This window comes from Clupea harengus, chromosome 21 (assembly GCF_900700415.2).
Source record: "Clupea harengus chromosome 21, Ch_v2.0.2, whole genome shotgun sequence".
In the NCBI taxonomy this organism is placed as follows: domain Eukaryota; kingdom Metazoa; phylum Chordata; class Actinopteri; order Clupeiformes; family Clupeidae; genus Clupea; species Clupea harengus.
In genome coordinates this window covers 8,815,576-8,840,142 of record NC_045172.1, presented here as the reverse complement: position 1 = coordinate 8,840,142, position 24,567 = coordinate 8,815,576, and the positions used below count along the sequence as shown (strand labels likewise).

At 48.3% G+C, this 24,567-nt stretch overlaps 1 protein-coding gene across 1 annotated transcript in view; it reads right to left on the bottom strand.

Moving 5' to 3' along the window:
- Positions 1 to 448: 448 nt before the first annotated feature.
- klf7a (Kruppel-like factor 7a) overlaps positions 449 to 24,567 on the bottom strand; it is a 31,668-nt gene continuing 7,549 nt past the window's right edge. Inside the window, exons 2-4 of the mRNA XM_012823391.3 lie at positions 9,019 to 9,667; positions 5,250 to 5,373; positions 449 to 1,604 (exon numbers count right to left, since the gene is read on the bottom strand). Coding sequence (XP_012678845.1) covers positions 1,553 to 1,604; positions 5,250 to 5,373; positions 9,019 to 9,667 — 825 coding nt within the window. The 3' untranslated portion in view covers positions 449 to 1,552. The remainder of the gene's footprint in view (positions 1,605 to 5,249; positions 5,374 to 9,018; positions 9,668 to 24,567) is intronic.

Genomic DNA, 24,567 nt, shown 5'->3' with positions numbered 1-24,567 from the left:
TCCCAATGGGCCTCGCAGGGCCCAGGCTGAGACAAAACGATGAAAAACCAACTGCTGTCTCTAGTCATGAGAGGTGTCACTGAAAGCCTGGTCACACAATTGTATGAAGTACTGTATGACCAGATATGATGGGTTAAGGGTTTAAGCTGGTCCATTGTGTGGGGTGGGGAGGCTGAAGAATGTAGTCTTCTCTTCAGTCTGCTTTAAGAAGAACGAGGAGCTGAAGTGACAATGCTGTTTTTGGAAAGCCCAAAGGGACACTGAGTTTTTCTTTTTTGGGGGGGGGGAGGGGGCTAGGGGGTGGCTCCAGTAGTTGCCAAAGTGGTAGTGACAAAAAAACAACCAGGGTAGGGGGGGTTGGGGGGGCATTGCAATAGCAAAAGGAACCTTCTTCGCATTTTGACCTTCCATTTTGGCGTTCACAAAATCATTTTTTTCCCGCTGTGTGGATTTTGGCGCGACGGCTGGCTGTGGTGGGCTTTCGCAAAGCTTGTGCATATGGCAAATTTTTTTTTCATTTTTTTTTCTCACTTCTGTGCACGTCCATTCCACAATGAAGTTCATAAAAGCAGGGGAGAAAAGTTACGCAATTTTTAGTTAAGACATAGTAGTTCCAAACGAGATTCTTTTTTAATATAATATAAAAGGTCCAAAAGTGTCGCTGCGCAGCTCATAAGTGGCTGAAAAAGAGAGGGAGAGAGAAAAAAAGGAGAGAGAGAGATACGCTCTTCAGAGGAAGGTAGGGAACCCACTTTGGGTTTGTGTCCGTGCAGAGCACTAAGAGAAACGTCTCCCATTTTGGTCGTATTTTGAATGACGACATTCCTCGTAGACGAGTCACCGCAGCTTGCAAATTAGCAACCATCTTTTCTCTGGCACAAGTGCATGAATCGTGGGGGCTGAGCATACCAGCGCAAGCACGGGTGTTCACTTGGGGCAAACACGAAACCACAGATGTGTCCTTCGCTGATAGGTGCAGGCTCTCGAAACGCTGTCCCTCGAGCTCCGCTAGTTAAAAATAAGAACCGCGAGTTACGTGATTAGATCGCACGCCATTGTTGCCTGGCAGTACCTGATCCCATGGCTCAGGCTTGGGTGCTGGAAGGTGGCCACGTTGACACAACATGGCTTCCATCTGTTGCACCACTCCTCCGAAGAAGTCTTTGGCCAAAACAAAAAAAGAAAAGACAAAAAAAAAAACAACACTAACCATGACAGCCATACAAGCTGATTGGAGATCAGTTTGACAGCCATACGAGCTGATCAGAGACCAGTTTTTTGTTTTGTGAGCAGATGATCAGTTAGCAGTTCTTGTGTTTTCAGTCTTTTTTTTTTTTTTTTTTTGTGTTTCAGTTTTTTGTCGTTGGGTCTTTTTTTCTCTCAAGATGGGGCCAGGATCACTGTTCATTTGATAAGTCCCGCCGCTCTCTCTCTCTCTCTCTCTCTCTTTCTCTTTCGCTCTTACAGTCTTAATGTTCCTCTCTCCTCTCTCTCCTCTCTTCTTTTCTCCTCACCCTCTCTCTCTTTCTCTCCTCCTCCTCTTTCTCCTTCCTCAGATGTGCCTCTTCATGTGTAGTGCCAAGTGGTCTGATCGCGAGAAACACCTAAAGAGAGAAAGACAGAGAAAGGAGGGACAGATTCGGGGCGAGGAGAGACAGACAGAAAGAGAGACAGAAAAGGAAAAACAAAAAGAGGGGAAAAGGAGTCAACAATCTGTGTTACAAACTCACTGAAGAGCTCGGGACACGTGCATCATACAGCAGACGGTGACTTTTGATTTTGCACATGCAAATTTGGCCATGTGTTGAGAGCGAGAGAACACTCCAAAGCTCTGCCGTCGTCGCCACGGAGACGGCCTGTCTGTCAACAGCTACACTGACGCTATGCTAATGTGTGCATAATTCTAAGGGAAGCAAAAAAAAAGCGAGTGGAATTGACATTTTTCCCCCCCTTCTCGGTTTAAAGAACTGCAGCTGTGGTGTGAATGGAAATGGACGGCCCCAAATGGGCCTCTCCAAATGAGCGTGTTGACACACAAACATTCTCCTCAGCTGTTTATTAAAAATGATGGACCGGCGAGAGCAGACGAGCTGAAAAGTGTTTGATCTCCCCAACCATGAATTTCAACACCATAAAAGGTAGGGCCGCTTTTGGAGGAGTGCACTTCACAACAAGCACAAATCACAGCTGCAGAACTGAGTATCTGAGTGCTATTCCTGAAGATTTTCTAGTAGTAGTCAAGTTAAATAAAAAAACACCTGTCCTTATAATTCCACAAATAATAATCCTGGAAGGTTTGTTGAATGGCCTTCATGACCTTTTCTAATTTTGTGGTGTTATTGTAGCTATGCTAATGTAACTCTCTTGCTAGAAATTTCCACAAAATTTCCATAAGTGGCAATTCACCAACTTTCCAAACTTTTAAACTAGATATGTGAATAATACAATCTGTTAAGCAGATAGATCTGGATCTTGTGTTTAATTGGAAGGCTGATCTGATTTTTTGTTGTATGGCTGATCATGATTCCCTTGTTCATGGTTACTTGCGCATCATTAGCCGTGAGGAAAACCTGATCCAGAATCAGTGCTTTTCAGTGAAAGGTGTCATGTATTAAGACCCACACCATATGCCACATGCAAACTGACCAAAGCTTTCAAAGTGAACACATGGTGGTCCGGGTCACATGACGTTTTTGTCTTACGGTGGCTGCCTGTGCTTAAGTAGGAAAAGTGGTTGTATTGAGGGGTTTGTGTGTGAGCCAGTGCTACTTTGTGGTTGATGTATATGTGTGCCTGTGTGTGTGGGGGGGTGTGTGTTTGTGTGTGTGAGTGTGTGTGTGTGGGGGGGGGGGTTAGGACAGATGGCACAGTGAGTCGATGCCAGAGGCTGTCTCACCAGCTGCCCCCCCCCCCCCCCCCACCTCCCTCCTCGTCACCACCCCTCTCCTGTCACTCGGCAGGGGGTCGGCAAGTGCGCACAGCCGAGCAGGCGCGATCCGCAAGCAGCCCCGAGGCCGCGCCGGCTGCAAACTGTGCGCCCGGGCCGTTACTGTATTTACTGTTCAGCGCACTCACTCCGCTCCCCATGCTGTTCCCCTCCAGTGGCCAAACTAACCCCCCCATCACCCCCCCGGACTCACATTCTAATGCTAATCCGTGGCTGCCCCCCCCACCCCACCTCCCCATTCACCTCCACCACTATCACCCCACCCTCCTGACTGCACAACAATGGTGTCCCAGAGGATCCAGGAACAGCTTGGATCTCGAGGGAAGGGAGGGGCCCGTGGTTTGATGTAGACACTCCACGCGCTAATCAGCGTGAAGGAGGTTTTTTTGTTGTTGTGGGAGTGTGTAAGTGTGTGTAAGTGTGTGTGTGTGGGTGGGTGGGTGTGTGTTGTTGCTTCTCTTCACGCGCTTGTACATCAAAAGGAGGATGAGTTAAGATTAACTCCGCGACAGGCCTCGCGCCCTGTGGCGGATGCCGGGAGGACTGAAGATGCAGCTCGGAGAGAGAGGGGAACAGGGGATGAGAGAGGAGCGAGGAGAAAGGATCCCCCCAACTCCCCTGAATGATGTGTATGTGTGTGTGTGTGTGTGTGTGTGTGTGTGTGTGTGCCTGCCTCAGGAGCAGCGGTGATGCGGGGACAAAAGGGGGCTCACGGCTCATCAACTTGTGCTGTTCATCTGTCTTTTCTACTCTGCAGCTCAGTTCTTCTTTTTTGGGGGTGTCTGTGGGTAAAAGGGCGGGGCTGATGGGCTGGGGGAGAAGGGGGCATCAATCAGAGTCCAGAGCCCAGGTGTTCTTCCTTAGCAACCTAGTGAGTGACGAACTAGGGACATCTGATCCAATACATCATTAGATATTAGATTAGCATAAGGCTAAAAGGGTGAGTCTCGAAAATGAAGGATGCATTTAAAAGCTCTGAGACTTATTTCAGAGTTTACACAGCTGTCGCTAGAAGTGCTTTTAGTTTGTGCAGTTTATTTGAGCAAGTTTACTTGTTTATTTGTTTAAAAGTCCAGCTTTAGGGATTTTTTTATTCTTTCCACAAGAGCAGCCTTAGCAGTTGATACAAAAAAAAACAGCTCTGCCCAATGATTAAGTGTGGAGTCCGTCTTTGGAGGTATTTCTAGCCTCCAGTGCCTGGTTAGACAGGAATCTGCCATGGCATCAAGAGATAGGGAACGTAAGTAAGGGTGTCAGCAAGGCTAAGCAATCTTTCACTCAGCACGAAGGAAGGGGGGCTGACACACACACAAGCTCAGAAATAGAGAGGACATTCTTAGTGCGTGTGTGTGTGTGTGTGTGATATGTGTGTGTGTGAGTGTGTGTGTGTGTGTGTGTGTGTGTTTGTGTGTGTGTGTTTGTGTGCGTGTGTGTGTGTGTGTGCGTGTGTGTGTGTGTGCTGTGTTTGCGTGTGTGAGTGTGTCTTGTCTAAACCAAGCCAGGTGTGTGTCTGCATGCTTGTCTGACTTCTTGTCATACCATATTTATAGTCTTAGACAATTACATAAGCAAACTGGGTGGCATTCTGTTGATTTTTTTTAATTAGAGCAACTGATACAGGCAAATGGGAGCCCCAATTTACGGAGAGAGGCGCTTACAGTACACACTGAGAACTGAGTTACTGGAAATGCTGACTCTATATTGGAGTGCTATTATTCTCCTTAATGACGCTCAGCTGTGGCACTCCAAAACGGGAACCTTCTGGTGATGCGAAGTGCAGCCGAGAACGATCATATGTCCAATTAATGCAAATAACTTTTCACCCGCTCTGAGTCCGGACAACCGGAAAACTGTACCAGACAGCTCGTGGTGCGTTCTAGCCTTTGATGTGTGGAGAGGGATGATGGGTGGGGGCATTAAAAGGGCAGGGGGTATCGACCAAAACTATGAAGGGGGGGGCTGGCGGGGTCAAATCTGTGGTCGGGTGGCACAGAAGGTGTAGATGCTGACAGTAGTAATAGTATCAGTGCAAACAGCAGTCATTAATAGTGTGTTTAAGCAGTATTACGTTTTTTTTCTGAATGCAGTGTAATCATGTCTATACGTTGCTGAGTGTATGTGTACTCGTGTGTTTGTACATGTCTGTGTGTGCATGGTTATATGTTTTGTCATTTATGTGTAAGTGTGCACATGTTTTCGTGCCTGTGTGTGTGTGAGGGTAAGAGTAAAAAACGTGACAGAGACACAGAAGTGTTTTGCATGTGTGTGTGTGTGTGTCTGTGTGTGTGTGTGTGTGCCTCACCTGTCGCAGTGGTTGCACTTGAAGGGCTTGGCGCCGGTGTGTTTGCGGTAGTGCCGCGTCAGCTCGTCACTCCGGGCGAACCGCCACTCGCAGCCTTCCCATGAGCACTTGTAAGGCTTCTCACCTGGGACACCAAAGGGGGGATGGGAGGGTTAAAGAGAGGACAACACACACACACACACACCTGGATATCACCCAGCCTATCAGAGCATCACAAGCAACACCCCCCTCCCCCGCCCCATTATCCCAGACTATCCCCAGTCCCCAAGAGATAGGATGATGGGGAAACAAGGGGGGGGGGGGGGGGGGGGAGCAAAAGGAAGAAGGAAACAAAAGCAGGAAACCCCAAAACAGCATGACTCATCTCCAGCAGCCAGTTCATTCATTTGTTTTTTTCCCCCAACTTGATTAGCCAGTCAGAGTATCCTCCTCCGGTCGAGACACAAACACACACACACACACACACACACACACACACACACAAATACACACACACACAGACACACAGACACACACACAAAAACACACACACACACACACACACACACACACACATACACACAGACACACAGACACACACACAAACACACACCCACACATTCACACACCCACACACACACACATACACACACACACATACACAACAACCGGTGGCGTTTATGAAATACACAATTATCATCAGGGTGCGCAGCTGTCGTCCTAAATGAGTTCGCTGTTGGTGAGGTTCTGCTGAGATCCACCGACAACCCCCCCCCCCTCCCCCACAACCACACTCCTCTCCCCTCCATCCCCTATCTCCATAGCTCCCTCCCTCCCTCTCCTCCTCCTCCTCTAACAGATGGACTGCTGCTCCTTGCCTCTCCGTGAGGACCGGACCTTTCCTCACAGGGGACCAAGGAGGGGAGAGAGAGAGAGAGAGTGACTGTGATGGGTATCTGAGGAGGTGTTTGCCTTGTTGCTCGTATCTCTCCGCACCATTTAAAAAGGGGCTCTCCCCTACACTGCTATCAACTGTCTATCAGCTAAGTTGTGATATTATATGGGATGTGTGTATTTGTCTAAGTGTGTCTCTCTGTTTGTGTGTGTGTGTGTGTGTGTGTATGTGTGGGGTGATGTAAGTTTATGTGAATCTGAGGCAGTGATGATAATTAGTAGTAATGATGTTTAATGGGGAGTGACTGTGTGTTTACCGTCTGCCAGCTGCCCTGTGTCGCTGGAACTCGACACATTCACAAATCTCACAAACGAGACGGTGAATCGCCCTGTGAAAAAACCCTGCGCAGTCCCGTAAAATTGGAGTGTTTTTAGTGTGTGTACGTGATGGAGAATATCTCTCTCTCTCTATCTCTCTCTCTCTCCCTATCTATTTGTGTGTGTGTGTGTGTGTGCTTGCTTCATTGTCTTCCACTTCACTGTTTTTGCCACACACAAGCTAAAAAAAACATCACAGCTTAGTGAATGTGAATGGTGGGGGCACAGGTGCAAGACTGTTTAAGAGTCATATTCCAGCCCATTAAAAATGGACTGGTGAGGCAGACAGACAGACAGACAGACAGACGTGCACACACATCCACCCACACCCACACACACACACACACACAGAGTAAGAAGCCCCAGCAGCATCAGGGCAGGTTGAGACCTGCACCCACCAACGGCCAGTGCGGTGGCCAATTAGAAGTCGGGGGAGGCATGGATGCCTGAGTCAGTTGCCAGGCAACGGGGCAGTGATGGGGAGGGAGCGGGGGAGGCGGTGGTAGCAGCCGTGCAGCCGGCTGAGTCTGGCATCATCGGCCCCTTCATGCCACCAGCTAATTACGGCTCGCGCTGGCAAAGGAGGAGGCAGTTGCCTGGCAACCACGGCTGTACTTGGCTGTAGGTTTGGTTAGCATATATGTGTGTGTGTGGATGTGTTGGTAGGTGGGAGTGAGAATGTGTGTGCTTCTGCAGGCTACCCTAGCTCAAGTGACTGAAGCAGCCCGCACCACAAGCAGCAAATAATCAGCCAATTACCTGCTCCAAGCTCGAGAGATGCTCTCGTCGCCTAGCAACGGCCCATCCCCCGCTTTCCATTACCCCCCCCCCGCAACAACCACCATCACCATCTACCTCTCTTTCCTCTGTCCAGCCCCCCCACCCCCCCACCCCCTCTCCACTCTCCGAGCAGTCTTGCAGGTGCCTGGGCTGCAGTTAATTACATTTCCCCTGTTAAAGCGGAGACAGAATGGGTCATTATGATCTCAGAGGCTGGAGCAGACTCAGGGTGAAAAAGCCATTTAGGGACCATCACGACTCCGCAAATTTATTTCCTCCCGTTCGGCTCTCATTATCGTGCGCTCCGGCCACCCTCAGACAAAGAGCAGAAAGTTTGTCTTTCATAAAAAAAATCTCCCTAAAAAAGGAGAGGAAGAGAGGGGAGAAAAACCCCTCATTGTTCGACATCTTATCACCTTTGCCGACTCCATTCATGAACACTGTGCTGCGGGGGTGCCCTGTCCTACCCATTCAGCCACATTAATTCTGCTCGAAAATCTTAATCTGACTTGGCTGTGTGTGTGTCTCTGTGTGTGTGGGGGTGAGGGGTGAGGGGGGTGGGGGGTGGGTGAGTGTTGGTGGTTAGGATTTGAGGAAATAATGGCCCCGAATGGATTTATGGATTTAACTAATTACATTGAAATGTCAGACTATTTTTGTAGAATCTACTTATCTTCTGCTATCATATTTAACTACATCTTCCACTTCTTTTCTGTTTCTTTATATCTCTCTGTCTTCATCCTTCCCTCTCTATCTCTCTATCTCTCTATCCAAAGCTCTACTCCCTCCCTGAGCCCCTTGTCTGTTATAGTGAGCGGCAGTGAGCAGTATTCACTGGTATGTGAGCGGCACCTTCCCCTTGCTGTGATTACAGTGGCTCGTTTGTCATCGCCTGCCATTAACATGTGCCACTTCTACGTCCCATGAGGGCTTCAGCTCCGGCACAGTGCAAACTGAGTGGTGTGTGTGTTTGTATGTGTACATGTGCATGTGTGCGTGTGTGTGTGTGTGCGTGTGTGCGTGTGCGGATGTGAGGTGAAATATACAGGAAACCACGGCTTATTCCGGTCAATCCATCAATCAGGGCACAGTTAGTCACTCTTCTGACAGGTTTGGGACAGCAGTCTGAGTGGTTCTGGATTGAGATCGAAGAGCGCGAGAGTTATGGCTCTCTCCCACCAGAATGTGCTGAGGAAGTAGTGTTGCAACCTTGAGAAGGGGGCCAAGCGCCGAAGCACTGGCAGGGCGGGGGGTAAACGTTGGATAACAGCCAGGCGGGGAAAGAGCCATATCTTTAATGACTGTTTTTTTTTTTTTTTTTTTTTTTTAAGGGAAGTGAGTACGTTAGCGTGAGATCCTGGTAGATGCTGCAACATCATTTGTCAAGATGGGGTCTCCAAGTTCATGATGGTGGTTTGGATACTGTACTGTATCTGGGCCTCAAATAAGTGTTTTATTCCGAGGAAAGGGTTTGCATTGCAGGGTTGAAATCTTATAGAATCGCAAGGGTACCAAGAGTATGTTGAGCCAAGCGTAGCAGGTGTGTACTTCCCTAATTTCAAGTCTACATTGCTGTTTCGTTTAGTGTTCATACACTATTGTATAAATTAGTGTGTTCATGATGTAACTGAAAATCATCATCCTGGCTTCTAGTTCACCTGATCCCACTCTATGATGTGTGTGTGTGTGTGTGTGTTTGTGTGTGTGTCTGTACTTGTATAAAGTCCAGCTGCCTTACCTGTGTGTGTCCTTTGGTGCGCCTTCAAGTGGGAGCTCTTAGTGTAAACCTTTCGGCAGCCGTTGAACTGGCAGCGGTGCACCCTCTTCTTGTTCTCTGGGACCTCCCCTCCGCCCGCGGCTCCACCTCCGGACCCCGGGCAGGCGCCCCCTTCCCCGGCGCCCTCGTCCCCGAGCCGGGCGGGCAGCGGCAGGGAGTGGGCGGCCACCAGCTTGGCGGCGCTGAGGCCCACCTTGCGCGCCACAAGCTTGAGAGTGAGTGTGCCGTCGGCCGAGGCGCTGAGCGTCTGGGCCGGCTTGACCAGGTGGCGGCCCAGCTCCGGGGAAGACGGCGGCGTCAGGGAGGTGACTGCACTCAGCTGGGCCGCGTTCACCCCTCCGGTACCGGAACCGGCCCCGGCGCCCACCCGCGGGTCCGGGCTCTCTTTGCCGGACGGGGGTGACGGGTGCTCGCGCTCCCTGGGTGGGCTAAGGAGTGGCGGTGTCGGGCTTGGAGGCTCGGCTAGGCCAGGGAGCAGGGGGTCGGAGAGCTCCTCCTCGCTGTCGTCCTTCGTGAAGGAGGTGGTGAGCAGGGAGTCGAGCTCCTCGTCGAAGATCTCCGAGAGACGCTTGGGCTCCGTCTGCAGATAGCGCTCCAGCTCCAAACAAGTCTGAGGAGAGAAAACAGGTGAGGAGAAGGTTAGAGAAGAGATCACTCCTTCGCTAGACAACTCGTTAGATATCACTGGCTGACTACTCAGGTAGTCAGCTACACTTTCAGCTACACAGCTCAAAAGTTTGTCTGGTTGGGTACATATTCACGAGAGTCAAGCGGCTTGTCAAACATTCAACAAATTAGTAGAGAAAACCATCAGTTGCATTTAAGCATGAAACAAACCAGCAACTGCACAACCAGTTATTAAGATTACCAGTCAACACTTTGACTGATAAAACTTGCTGCTAGCTATGCCAAAATGAAGACCTAGGAAAGCATGAGAGCTTATGTAAAGAACTCTTCTCCGGTAATTGAAGTAACTTAAGATAAAATGAAATGCAAAATGACTAAATGTCAGCGGGCTAGTCCCCTTGCCACCGGTGCATCTGGAGAGCACACACTGTGGAAGGATTTGGCTGGTGAAGGAGATAAATGCACAAATCTGACCAACACCATCCATTTTCATTCCCTTTAATCAGGTCATTCTTCAGCACATATTTATGTAAATTCCTGTTCGGGATTTGGAAGGTGAGAGAGTTTCCTACAAAAAAAAAGCCTTCATCAGCTTCAGTCGCCTGCTTTTAGTCCACCTGTTCCTAATTCCCCTGACCTAGTTAGATATTATTTACAGAATGCCTTGACTGTGCTCACCGCGGGTGCGCTAACTAGCACAGATATGGCTACATATACGCATCTGTGGCACCTTGATTCATTCGCCGGGTGTCGTGCATTTTTGCCCCTCCGCTTCTTGTAACAGCAGCGCTCGACAGAGAGCAGAACATCTCTATTCCATGTTACCTGCTCGGGCAAGTCTTCAGAGATGGATGCTTAGGTGGTGATAGATGACTGTGGATAGACTGGTGACCCGATGGGGCTGGTGTCGGCTCCACTGGCCTGGATTTCACGCAGCCCCGCTTTTTATGGCGGAGAATAGCTCCTTATTGCACCGCGATATGGATTGGGCAGGGCTATAAAGCCATCAGTGTCGGGTCATTTCTTTTCGGATGGCCCCCCTACCTCCATCACCATCCCTCCACCCCTACCCAAACTCCTTATGTTCCTCCTTCTTTCAAATTGGACGGAGCTAAGCATCTCAGGCAGTAGCCTGTGCTGTCATCTTCCGTGTGAGACGGCAGACTAAAAAGGCGTCAGGGAGCATTCTTGTTCTTTCTTGCCTCGTGTGAATGCGGCTGGCATGATGTTCGTTGTCGTCTGCTAAATGATTTTGACTGCTGAACTGGGCTGCGAAGAAATAAATCTTTCATCTTCTATTCACACACTCCTCTGTCTCTCTCTCTCTCTCTCTCTCTCTCTCTCTCCCCCCCCCCCCCCCCCCCCACACACACCAAAATTTGATTTCATTAGGGGATTTGTCCATTTCACAAAATGGTGGCTGACATAAATAGTTTCATTATGAGATGAGAGCAATTCGTTTCAAGACAAACTCCCACCTATTATTTGCATCCCTGGTTCACACCTCCTACCAATTCAGCATCTGTTGCTAGGCGATGGAGTTTGCCTTTCATTTTGTCCCATTTCCTTCTCTCTTTTTTTATCCGCAAAGATTGTCAGCGCTTTGCAAGGAGTTGAAAGCATTTGCATATAAACATCTAATTCAAAGGCTTTCCAGGAAAGCCATGTAAACAAGAGAGGGAGGAAAAAGGGAAAAGAAGGGAGACGGAGACAGCGTCTCACAATGCGCCTCTGTCGTTTGCCCGCTTCTCACTTTCGTTTCAGGGCTTAGGGAGTCTGCTGTTGGCTTTCCCCTCTTTCCCAGATGATGGAGAGCGCCGCCGTCACACCTGCAAATTGGACCGCATCCATCTCGGCCTGATTACTGCGGCCACTGAAGATGATGCACATCATTAATCAGGGGCTTCATAAGGCTGGTCAGTGGGTTTCAATGCAAACTAAGCTCCTTATTTTTCGCTCCCGTTCTTGCTTTCTTTCTTTTTTTCTCTCTCCCTCTCTTTGCTCTTGTTCAGTTTGTCAATGCGCCATGAGCTGATGAGCAATTAGCCACTCAAATGACCCAGCAAAGAAAGACTCTTGATTCAGTTGAACTGCTGGAGGGCAGTGTGTATGTCTGAGTGTGCACGCCTGTGTGTGTGTGTGTGTGTGTGTGTGTGTGTGTGTGTGTGTGTGTGAGCACATATCTCTGTTTATGAGTGGGAGAGAGTCTGCATAAATGTACACATTTTTCTCCCCGAATGTGTGAGCATGTATTAATGTATGTATATTATTTTACACATATGTAATGCATACATTTACGTGTACTGTGATATTGTCCGTGCTTGTGCAAATGTGTGTGGGTGTGTATCTTCTTGTGTAGGTGAATGTGGTCTGCATGTGTGTAAGTATGTGGGTTGCTTATGCATTAAAGAGTGTGAGTGCTACGTGTGTGTGTGTGTGTGTGTGTGTGTGTGTGTATGTGCATGTAAATGCATGTGTTTATGTTTATGTATGTGCTGTATACGTGTGAAAGAATAAGTGTGTACGTGCCGTAGTTCCAAGTACGTGTATCATGCGTGTGGAGCTTTCACTGTGAGTGTGTTTGATATCTGTGGCACAGTGTGTCACTTTGTATAAGTATGTGTGTGTGTGTGTGTGACTGGGTGAATCATGTGTCACAGACTGTGTGTGGTCTCCATGTGTGTGCATGTATGTGTGCTATGTGCTTGCGTGAGTGAGTGAGGGTGTAGTGTAGAGTATACAGTGCCTGAGTAATCCTCTCTCCTCCCAGTCTGAGTTAAAGCCGATGTGGAGCACTGACATTTAAAGCCCATCCTCTCTGCAGGCGACTCGCTTCTGACACGGAGGGGGTGCAGAATAGGGGGGGGGGGTTAGGGGTGCCGTGACGACCGCGCAGCCTAGTGCCCCTCCAGGGCCTGCGGTCAGCCGTGTCAGGTCGCCCCGGTGCACGACTGTCGAGTGTGTGACAGCAAACTGGCAGAATGGGGGTTCGGGGAGTGTGTGTGTGACACGGAAAAGGGCATACGAGGGTTCAGAGAGGGTGTATGACAAGCGAAGGGGACCAGACGGCATGTATTTCATACACACACACACACACACACAAACACAGTTATATATATTTATATAGGTTGCATTTGAAATCAAGTCAAATCAAGTGTTAAGACAGGAATGGAGTGTAAGCATGTGTGTGTAGGGTCTGGAGGGGGGATTTTTGTGTGTCTGTATATATGTAGTGGTTTGGGGGTGTAAATTGTATATAGGCAATGAATTCAAGGAGGTCTAGAATTTATATGTAGGCTATGTCTGAGAGTGAAGAAATTTGCATTGTATGTGTATGTGCATGTTTCAATGTGTCTTTGTCGAACCGTAAGGCAGCTATTTGGGTTGAGTCAGAAATGTCTAGAGATAGAGTGATAGTCTGGGGAAAGAGAGTGTGTGTGTGTGTGTGTGTGTGTGTGTGTGTGTGTGTGTGTGTGTGTGTGTGTATGCGTCTGAAATGTGTGCGCAGCAGTGTTTGAGCTGGGCATGCGCTCGCTGACCAGGCCTTTTCTCCTCCCTTATCTTACCCAGACGTTTCTCTCTCCCTCCACCGCACCCCCCCCCTATCTCTCCCCTCGGCCTCTGAGGTAGTGACATTCACTGGGTATTGTTACAGAAATATGGCAGTAAATTCAATTCACCCATTTGGGTGTGTGTCGGTGCCTCAGCGTGTGTGTGTGAGTGCATGTGTGTGTATGTGTGCTTGTGTTTGGCTTGGAGTGAGTGTCTGTGTGTGCGTGCATGTGTGTGTGTGTGTGTGTGTGTGTGTGTGTGTGTGTGTGTGTGTGTGTGTGTGTGTGTGTGTGTGTGTGTGTGTGTGACTCGGAGTGAGTGTCTGTGTGTGCGTGTGTGTGTCTGTGGGTGTATGTGCTTGTGTGTGTCTCAATATATGAAAGCCAGTGTGAGTTATGACTATCAGGGTTTTGATATTTGAGATCAAATGAGTTACCACTGGGCGGTAGTAAAAGGCCTGAAATCTGAGACCGTTAATCAGTTGTGAGTGAGATGGAAAGCAATAAGCTGCCTCAGTAATCCCACAAGAGAGAAGGAGGAAAAAAAAAAGAAATCTACTATGATTTTATCACTTTGCCATGAAAAGCTGTAACATATGAATACCCTACGTGCATAGTATCATTGTATGTTGTATCTTAAGGAGTTTATCTCTACCTGGCATACATAGAGAATGTACATATAGATCAAATAAAGGGAGCAGCATCCCGTATCACCCCAGAACATCTGGAGACTTCACTTGCTGTGGTGAAAATTTCACTTTGCAAGAAGAATGGCTTAATTGGGACGCGCACACAAGCTAAAAAAAAGAGGCCAGGTGACAAACCTTCAAACCTGCAGAGGACTCTCCCCCACGGTTGCTCTGAGTCTCACCACTCCCCATGAAATGGTGCCAAACACTGACCTAAACCAGAGCCAGGGCTGCGGAAGTCAGCCTAACAGTGAGCCGTCACGTGGTTCTCGCTCTCTGCCGCAGCTATCATAATAAAGCCTTCGGGGGCTTAGGCAGAGCGGCGGCCGTGAATGCGGCGGACAGGCTTTGAAATTCACGGCCGAGCCATAGGGGAAGAGGTTGTCCCAGACAATGGGAGAACAGTCCACTGCCACACCTACGGCAAACAATGACGAGGGCTCAGCCTTGCTGCCATTCACTCAAAACACGTACAAACTTCTTTGTCTCTCCCCCCCCCCCCCCCCCCCCCCCCCCCCCCCGCACACACTCACACACACACAGACTATTTTACTCTGTGTTTGTGTGCACAAACATCTAAGCAGAGCACACAGACGCACACTCACTTTAGAAAAAAAAATCTAATTATCTGAGAGCATCGGAGTGGAGAGGAAGCCTTCGCAGACCCCCTTGTTGACATTTTACACCGCAAAACAGAAAAGCTCCTGTCAAGCAGCTCTGGCTGGCCTCTGATAAAGTGACTCATCTATGACGAGCCCGGCAGCCCGAACAGCTGAGAATATGAGAGTGTGAAATATGAAACACGCTCGTGTCAATCACGCGACAGGGCATGTTTCTCTCTCCCTTTTTTTCTCTCTACCCCCCCCCCCTACTCTCTCTTTCGTCATCTCTCTCTCTCTCTCTCTCTCTCTCTCTCTTGTCTCTCTCCACTGAGTGGTGTCATACACAACGCAAGGAGGGGCAGATCTAAAAGGGTCCTGCTGTGCAATTATCCCTCTATCTCTCCCTCCATCCCAACACCTGTGACACCATGTCGTTTTCACTCTTCCATCTTAGCGCCTCGGTTGCCGGTCCATTCCATTAGCTCTAGTCCCCCCCCCCCCCCCCCCCTCCCCCTCCTTTACTAGACCCCACCCTGGCCCCCCAGTTCATCACATTAGTCTTGCCCTTTCAGCTCGGCCTCATCCCGAGCTGAGCAGTCTGCTAGGCTAGCTCTGGGGCACAGCTAATTCAGCCTATTACACTGGTCTCTGGCCACAACAGTTCGCTGGCCCATTATGTTGGCCAAGCCCATTAGATAGTTGCTCAGCACTCTCTCTGCTATCCCATTCACCCACACAGATACACAGACACACAGAGACACACCACACAAACACACACACACACACACACACACATACACTCTATTTTCACCCTGCCATGGTCTAGTCTATATGCCCTCGCGCTGTGCAAGCCAATTAGCATCAGAATGCTACCTCCCACAGGCTGATAGCAGCCAAGCCTAATAAAAAAGTGGTTATAAAAATGAATGAATAGCCCATAGTCACCCAGCAGACGGATAAAATGCAAACAGCTGTTAAGTGAGATGAGGCAGATATGGCCTATTAATTTTGGGGGTGATTTAGGGGTCCCTCTTCTCCTGGCCTGTGGCCATCGGTGCCAAAGTGCAGCAACAGCTTCCAGAAAGCGATGCGCACGGCGGGGGTTATTTGTCAAGTCAGGTGCTTGTCCTCCAGCGTGCTGCATTTGTCAATGCCCCCCCCCCCCCATCCCCCCACCAAAAAAAAGTGCTTGCAGCCACCACAATCCATTTCTGTGATGTCGGCGGAGCTGTGTACAGCTAGATTCCAATCTCCCACAACTGATAGCAAAATTGGTTTTTAGGAGCATGCGACGATAAATACACCGAATGTACATTTCTATTTAATTTTGGTGGTGCACAATATACTTCTGCGCACAACTGCAGGCCACATAAGCTCATCCGTGAACTAGATGTGCATGTGGAAAGCATTCGTTTTCCTTATCTTAGGCTGACTTTTAAGCCATTTGACCTTCAAGCATAGTCCCATCATAATAATTCACATCACACGTTTAGCGCTTAAGACAGCCTAATTAGCGCTCTAGAGCAAACAAAAAGGAGGGTCACTGGGGATCATCAGGTGCATTCTTAGTACCCTCATAATTTGCATCGAGGAGAGTCAAGAGCCTCTTGGTCGCCACCAATACCACCCCACCCCCCAACCCCCACCCTTCCCCCCGGCATAACATTTAGGAGCAATCAGGTGATGTTATGTTCACAGTGCCCCTTGACTGATGGGCATGTAGAGTGATGCCTATCCAGACGCTCATTCGAGCCGCTCATTGATCGGAGAGGGGCCCATCAGTCAGTAGGGGACACACAAATGACCACCTGCCAGCGGTTTGATTCAGACGGGGGAGAGAGAGAGAGAGAGAGATGGGGGGGCTGGGTTGGCCGGCCGGCTGGCTGGCTTGCTGTCTGGACCCTGCAACCACCACCCCCCCTACCCCCACCGCTGCCTGATGGTAGCCAATCGATACATGGCAGAGGAGGAAATGATTGGGCGGCCAGTGAGCTCATCAGCGCTGGCCCTCACGACTCGGAGAACTGGGGATTTACAACCGCCCAGGCCAGCGCCTAAAAATAATCCCACCTACACACGGCACTCTCCTTCTCTCACCGAACCCACACACACACACACACACACACACACACACACACACACACACACACACACACACACACACACACACACAGACATATGCTCTTGCACACAGGCCAATACACACACCTACTGAGGACTCAGGCGGACCGCTACTTGGATACAAGGGCAAAGACGGCAGGCGGCGTGTTGTTTAAAGGCCGTTTAAAGGACACAGAGAACGAGCCGGGCTGAGTGCTCCACTACCCCTGAAAAAAAGAGCACGTCGGCAATGCCTCCACAAACCACACTTCTCAGGCCTTCCAAATTCCTCAATTTAATGCAATTGATTTAAATGTAACAACACACAGCGGAGTGCCCACACTTGTGGGGTTGCCGAGGCTGTAGGCTTGATGTGAGCTGATGCTTAGTGACACCGTTAAGCAGCCGTAAAAGCAAAGCCGGCCTTGTGAAATGAATCCTGGGAAGGTCTGTTGACACAAGCACTAATCGGGCCACAGGGCAGAAGGAAGCCAAACAATAAGCCCTTGGCTAAAGATATTATTGCCTGAACAGCCAAGCAAATTTGTCATCTGCCCATTGACAAATGGCTTTGTCCTTTTTGAGCAGCATCCCACCAGCCCCGTCCCCCACCCCCACTGGATATTGTATAAGCACTGGGATGATAAGGGGATAGGAAACGATGGCTTAATTATGTGCATGCTTATCAGGTTGGTGGCAAGCCGTAATATAATCCTATTCGTTACGAAAATCGCACGCGAGTTACCTGACGCAGCTCGTTTTTGGATGGCGCACCCGTTTTCTCCCCTCTCTTTCCATGGCTGATAAGTGACAGGCGAGACTACATCTGCTCCGACATAACACCAATTAAGGAATCGCAGTTCTGCATACATACCCTCACCGCTTTTTACAAGCCAAAAAGCCAATAAACACCCGCCACCCCCCCCAATATTGCTATCATCAAGCTCCCCCATGCACAGCCCTAAAGGGAGAACGAGCACCATAATTAGCCATAAAACAGTGCTGCGGATGCCAGCAGATCAATCAGGCCATGGCCATTTGAAATGAGGGATGTGGGGAGCAAGGGAAGGGGAGGGCCCGACAGATTGAAGGGGCCGTTTCTGCTGTCGTTCGGAGCCCTGCTGAGGCTCCCTTGTGAGGATCAGAAATTCCAACCACTTTGTTCAATGGGAAAAAACATAACCCCCCCCCCCCACCCCCCGATCTCCCCCCCACACCACCGTCTTTATATTCTGATTCACATATGTACACATATGAAATTAGCTTTCCTGTTGCATTGCAACAATTGTGAATTGTATGGAACCGGTGTGCTTGGTTGTCCATTGTTGCAGTCCAGGCTTTCGGATTGGTTCTCCAAGCCTTTATCACTTGAAGTAAACACAAAATCTACTCTCATCACACGCACATCCGTATCTAAAACCAGAGTTACTCATACGACATAAGGGGGCATAATAAATGACTAACACACGCACGTATTGAAATATAATTTGGCTGTTAAAAGCCAGGATGATAAATAACCACCTAAGTAACATGACACCCCCTTTTATCCAATGATATATTGTTACATAACAGACTAGTATATGCCATCTGTTCAAATGACAAGTTTAATGATTAACATTGTTTTTTTTTCATCCATGCATGAATCACTTTATAAACTGCCATTAGTATTGCAGTATGTCAAGGCAGTTTATTAAGCAAATGGGAATTACATACAAAGATTACAAACTGGCTATCACACAAGAAATAGGGAGCCTGGAGTGCATGAACGTGGTCTAATTTTCTGTGCTCAAAAGTGAGGGCAGTCCCAATCTATTTTCCATTTGGGGTGCTAAAACCAACAGAGGTTAGAGGTCCTTCACTCGGACACAGAGTTTGACCCAGACACTACATCAGCAAAGCCACGTCAAGCGTGCAGTGTCCGCTTTGTCCATGTTGTGACCTTGCTCCCACCTCCACCCGCCCTGCACTCTCTGCTCACTCAGCTTCTGTGCTAAGTGCAGATCTACTGCCCCGGTGAGGGCCACTGAGTTGGAATTTAAATGTGGCTCTCCCCAGCAACGCTTCTCAGCCACTCTGATTTTGACAAACTGCATTCGAAATAGCAACAAAAAAAAGCAACACATTTTTATGGTCCTTTTTGAAAAAAGAAAAAAATCTGTATGTGAAAAAAAGTGTGAAAGCTTAATCTCACATTACAAAAGGGGGGGGAAACAACATAAGAATTCCAGAAGCTAGATCCCGCGGTGCTCAACAAAAGCCAACCCACTGTATTTTCGATGATTAGCAGTCTAAATTGCCTGGACCATGCTGTGAAAACACCCCCCGCGAGGCTGAACATTTGAATGAAGATGACGGCCGAGAAGAAGAGAAGGGGGATAATCCCGTCGACTACGCCAATAGCCGGCCACACTCTGGACAGATCCCCCTTCTCTCTTTAACTGGATTTGGTCGGTGCTGCTGTTTATCTGGAAGTCGGTCGCCTCGCGGGCCGCCCGGCTGCCAGCGACGACTAATCTAATCAGGATCCGGCTATTTTCATTAAACCACTCTATGTGCATTAGCCCTCAGCATGGCTCCACAGAGAGGAGGGAGGGAGAGGGGGGGGGGGGGGGGGATGGCATAGTGCTGGTAGCTGGGCGGGTAGCACTTGCCACAGCAGAGGGGTAACAGCGTGTTGCCAGACGCAGCAAGTCTGCCCAGAGGATATGGAAGAGACCCCAATTCTGGCACGTGGCAGGGCTAATCTCCAGGAGGGAGCACAATGAGAGGGGGACAATGGGCGGGGAGGATCTGCTAGGAGATAGCACGTGGAGACAAAAGAGGAGGATGATACAATAAGATAATCTGAAAGGACAGCAGCGAGACTCAAGGGACCAGGAAGGGCTGCTTCTCGCCACCCAAAAGGCCTGCGTGGACAATGCACACTTCATGCACGTGTGACTGGGCTGGACTGCACTGCTGGGGGTTTTTGGCCACGGTCTCCAGGAGTGAGCTTAGTTGGCACTGCCCCAGCCATAACGTGGCATACTCCGAATTTTTTCATTTGTTTGAGTAGACATGCTGTATTAGCTGTGGCAGGCTGCCCATCTCCATGCTTGTTTTCAACAAACGAGCTGAAATCAGCAGCAACACAAAGGCTATCCAAATAAGGACGATCTGAACATCTACCTTCTGGTATAACCAAAGAGAACATCTGGCATATTCACTTATTTCCCACTGTGGAAACAATTTGTGTTCTCTTCCCCCTTTCCTGAACTCCGGTGGCTGCTATCAGCTTAGTTTGTATCGCACCGCTCAGTTCTGGCACGCTGTGAATAGAGAATTGGTCACAGCACTAAGGGAATTGCAGAGATCCTGCTTGCAGGTCTGTCGGTGCCAATGCGCTTCTCCTTAGTCCGAGCTTCCATTTCCTCTCCAACCGACTCTCCACGAAAGGCCTCCAGGATATGCGATTGAGTCATGTCCAAACGAGATAACTGAAGTAATACCTCAGTAATACTCAAGACTGGCTAAGCCTTGGAGCGTACTGTACCGAGTTAACGCTAAATCCCTTTAACAACACCTAGAGTGGAGGAATTGGTTCTCCTTGATACAGTTGTTCTATTTTTTGTAGTCTGTGCATGTGTGTGTGTGTGTTCTTTTTTAGCACTGGCTAGTGAGGCACACAACTGAGGGTGCTTTCACTTTGATTGGAACAGATATGCTTCGGTGGGTTTCAGACAAGAGGTATTGTAGACAAGGCTACCCAAGGGAGGGGGGAGAAGGAGGGGGAAGTAGGACACTGACACACACACACACACACACACACACACACACACACACACACACACACACACACACACACACACACACACACAGACCAACACACCCCCTAAGACACCAACATACATGATTTGGTACTTATAATCTAGGCTGTGCCTGATAGACTAGGCACCAGGACATGCAGACATCTTGTCTCTTTTTGTGGTGTTTTTATTCTCAGGGTTACTCATGCAGCATTGTCTTCACAAAGGCTATAAAAAAGACCCCATAAAATGTATCTTAACAGAGCTGTTAAAAACTTGGAAGATTTGCGCTTTGCCAATTGTACATGGGCTCGCCTCTAAAAGACAGGAATGTCTTGCTGTTTCTGTTCTGTCTATTCCCGGCACGCAGGACTGATCCAGTATGCACTCAGAGCCAAGCAGCACCTCTGAGAGCAGTCAGCACAAGATCCGAATCAAACATCTGAGCCTGGCTCCATTTTACCATCCATGTTCAAAGGATCGTTTCAGTGCATTTAGCTGAACGCTGCGACTTGGGAATTAAACGCCAGAGAGAAAGAGACACAGACAGAGAGCGAGAGAGAAAAAAGGGGAGCGAAAGAGAGAGAGAGCCAGACTCAGACTCAGACACACACCACTGAGCCAAGTGTGGACCCGTCTAGACGACAGTGTGTGTGCTACTGGAATCCCTTCACCCGGGGGCGCTTTTAGTCATCCTTGACCTTTGACCCCCTCCGGAATACTATCGTGGAGCAGCCTGTCTGAAGTGGAGTGAGTCACAGCTACGGAGGAGCATTGTTCTCCTGCTTGCATGGGTTGGGTTGCATTCCCCCCAGGGAGGGAAGGCGAGAGGCTCTGGCCAAAAGTGAAAGTGAAACCTTTTAGGATTTTTTTCGGTTTCAGGGCCGTGAGTGTTTCATCTTTTTTTTTCTTAACAGCTCGGGTTTCCCCCTTTAGGATTTTCTGTCCCTTTATCACCCTTTCCCCCCGACGCACCGTGGATATGTTTGATAAACCAGATCAGCCAGGTCATGAGCAAACCAAACTTCGACTTCAAGTGGACGCATGTTCATTTAGTCTAATCTAGAAAGGAACGGTGCCCGTCTCGACATAGATACTTAAAAAAAAAAAAAAAAACACATTGTTTATTTATCTGCATCCCCAGATAACCACATAATTCCATTGAGACGAATGCACAACATTCTCTCCAAAAATGTCCGTCCCATTTATCCAACTAATCCTGTACCCAGAAGACGTGGTAAATACACAGCGTTTATGGATTGACGACAGGCCAGGAGCTTCCTGCCTGGCTTTTTTTTGTTGTGTTTTTGGAGAGCAGCAGCCACCAGTGGTCTGACTGCTGGATGTTTACAGCCACTGAGGCCTGAATAATGCAGACAGGCTGGGGCTTAAGAGTGCACATGCGACCTGCTCCACTGAACCCCACCGACTGAGAGAGTGGGCAGGGACAAATCTCAGGTGGCCACAGTAAACACACACACACAGTAACACACACAGTAACACACACACACACACAGACACACACACACACACAGTAACACACACACACACAGACACACAGACACACAGACACACACACACACACACACACACACACACACACACACACACACACACACACACACACACAGACAAGCACACTCACTGGCATATGCCCATGCACTCTGATACATACAGATACTAAAAGCACACATACTGTACTATGCAGACTCGAAGGTGCACATACAGACACACTTGAAGAGACATGCACATAAGACAAAGGGACGGAGACACACTTAAGCCATACGAATAATCACATATATCATACCTCCTCTCTCTCTCTCTCTCTCTCTCTCTCTCTCAAACACACACACACACACACACACACACTCTCCCAAAGACAAATATATATGGACTGTTTAAAGATTCTGGGGCCACTCCCTTAGGTATCACCAGCAATACATCCTAAAATAGCTTCCGACCCAAATAGCTTCCCCATGGTTAGACAAAGGCTTGGTTATTCATGCACACACACACACACATACACACCTTTCTTTCTCACATATACACACAAGGAGATATAGATACACACCAAAGAATAAATATGTCCCATGCTATGCAAAAAACATCTCTGACTAATGAACAAGCGTCTAATTGAAGGTTGTAATCGACGCAGTATTACACACACTGTACCAACATGTCTGCCTGTACAACAGCACACTCCCAAATGATGTCCTACATGCACTCTAACATCATCCTCTTTCTGTGTGAGTCAAAGTCACTTCACAGCAGGGGGGAGTACCACTATCCAATATGTGTGACAGAACACAACAAGCAGTCAAACTCACTACTACCACCACATGTGGTTATGCTTGCTTCCTCACCTCAGATACTCTTAAAATATAAGGGGCTAAGCATATCTGGTAGATTAATAATTTTTTTCTTTTTTCTTCCCACCATCCGCAAGATCCTAAATAAACAAAGCTTTTTTTTTTTTTCTTCCACCAACCTCAAAAATATACACGTAGTTTTTGCTCTGGGATGGTTGGAAGCTATTTCCCAAAGCACAAAACAAATGCATCTTTAATACAAAGAAGTGCGCAGCAAATGAAGTTGTTTTAACCGTATTCGGGTTCAATGTAATTAATCTGGGCAGGGAAATGTAAAGGCAGTAATGGTGTCTGATCATTACCTACAGCGGAGCCTCCAGTGCAGGCCTTGGCTGGAGCCCAGCCAGTACAACAGGAACGAAGAGGAGGATAACTCCAAGCATATGGAAATACCGCTGGGTTTGCATATATGCTACAGCTGAGGGAACACACGCACACGCACACACACACACACACACTCATATACACACACTCTTGCACACACACACACTCATGCGCACTCACACACACACACTCATGCGCATGCACACTCACACACACACACTCATGCGCACACACACTCACACACACACGGAGGAGGCCAGGAAATGCTGAGTGTCCTGAAATGTAAACCCCACGACACACTTCGCATGCTAGCCTTCAGTGTCTTCTGCTTTACAGCACACCAGTGCCCCCCCCCCCCTCTCTCAACCCCCTCCCTGCCATGTTACACAACACAAACCAGTGGTGTCTCTTTCTCCTGTGTGAGGGTCTGTCTCTTTAGCTGCGTTTCACTTGCTGAGGTCAATTCAATTTCGGGCTCGCTAAATGAATCCGTACCCAATCCATTAATTCATTGCAGAAATATTTGTAGTAAGCAACGAGCTGGTATTGAGTTATCCTAATTAGATTTGAATTCATTAAAATTAGATAAAAATGGAAATGAACACCACACTGGCTTTTGTTTAGGTGGGTGGCACGTGTACATTTGTATTGTGTTGTAAGTCAATGACAAAGTGTGAGAATAAATTCTTTAAACCACTTGGTGTGGTGGAGGATTTTGTATCTCAACCCTCTTTCATCTTGTGGACCCGCTTTCTGCAACCTGCTAGCGATCCGCAAAGTCCTCTGAGAGTGCCAGAATCATCCGGCTTCATACAGAGAGACAGATGAAGCTGTCAGTAGGGAAAAAATAACAACCTTCAGTGTTTGCCGAGCACAGATTGTCACTGGAAGGACACTTTCGTGGAGGGCACCAGGGAAAAGAAAAGAGGTCCAGGAAAATGCACGGCTTTCGGGTGACCTGTGGGCGGACCTTGCGCCCTTGAGCGACACCAAAACAAACAAGTAAGTGCAAACATGCCGGCTGCACAAATGGGGTTACCTAGCAACCATTGTTTTTTAGAGAACCTGGCTGATGTTACATTGCACTACCACAGTGAATGTAGAGCTTTTTTTTTTTTTTCAATACAACAATACAATACATAATTAAAAAAGTGTCAGTGGTATGAAGTCTTTTTAAAGAGAAAGTTTTGGTATAGTTTGGTACCATCATTTAAAAATATTTTTTCCCAAGGTTTCTTAAGTTATGTGGAAGAAGTCATTAAAGGCCTAGCTAGTTTTGAAGAAATCCCAGAGGCAAATCTGAAAAATTCCAGGCTGTATCAAAAGTGCTATTTTTTCCATACAATACCTTGTCTCACTCCTCTAAAGCATTGTAGCATTTCCGATTTCTGCTCTCAAATGATGCGAAAGTCATTGCCAAGCCATGTATGCCTGTGTGAGAAAAATGACTAGCTACCGTCGCC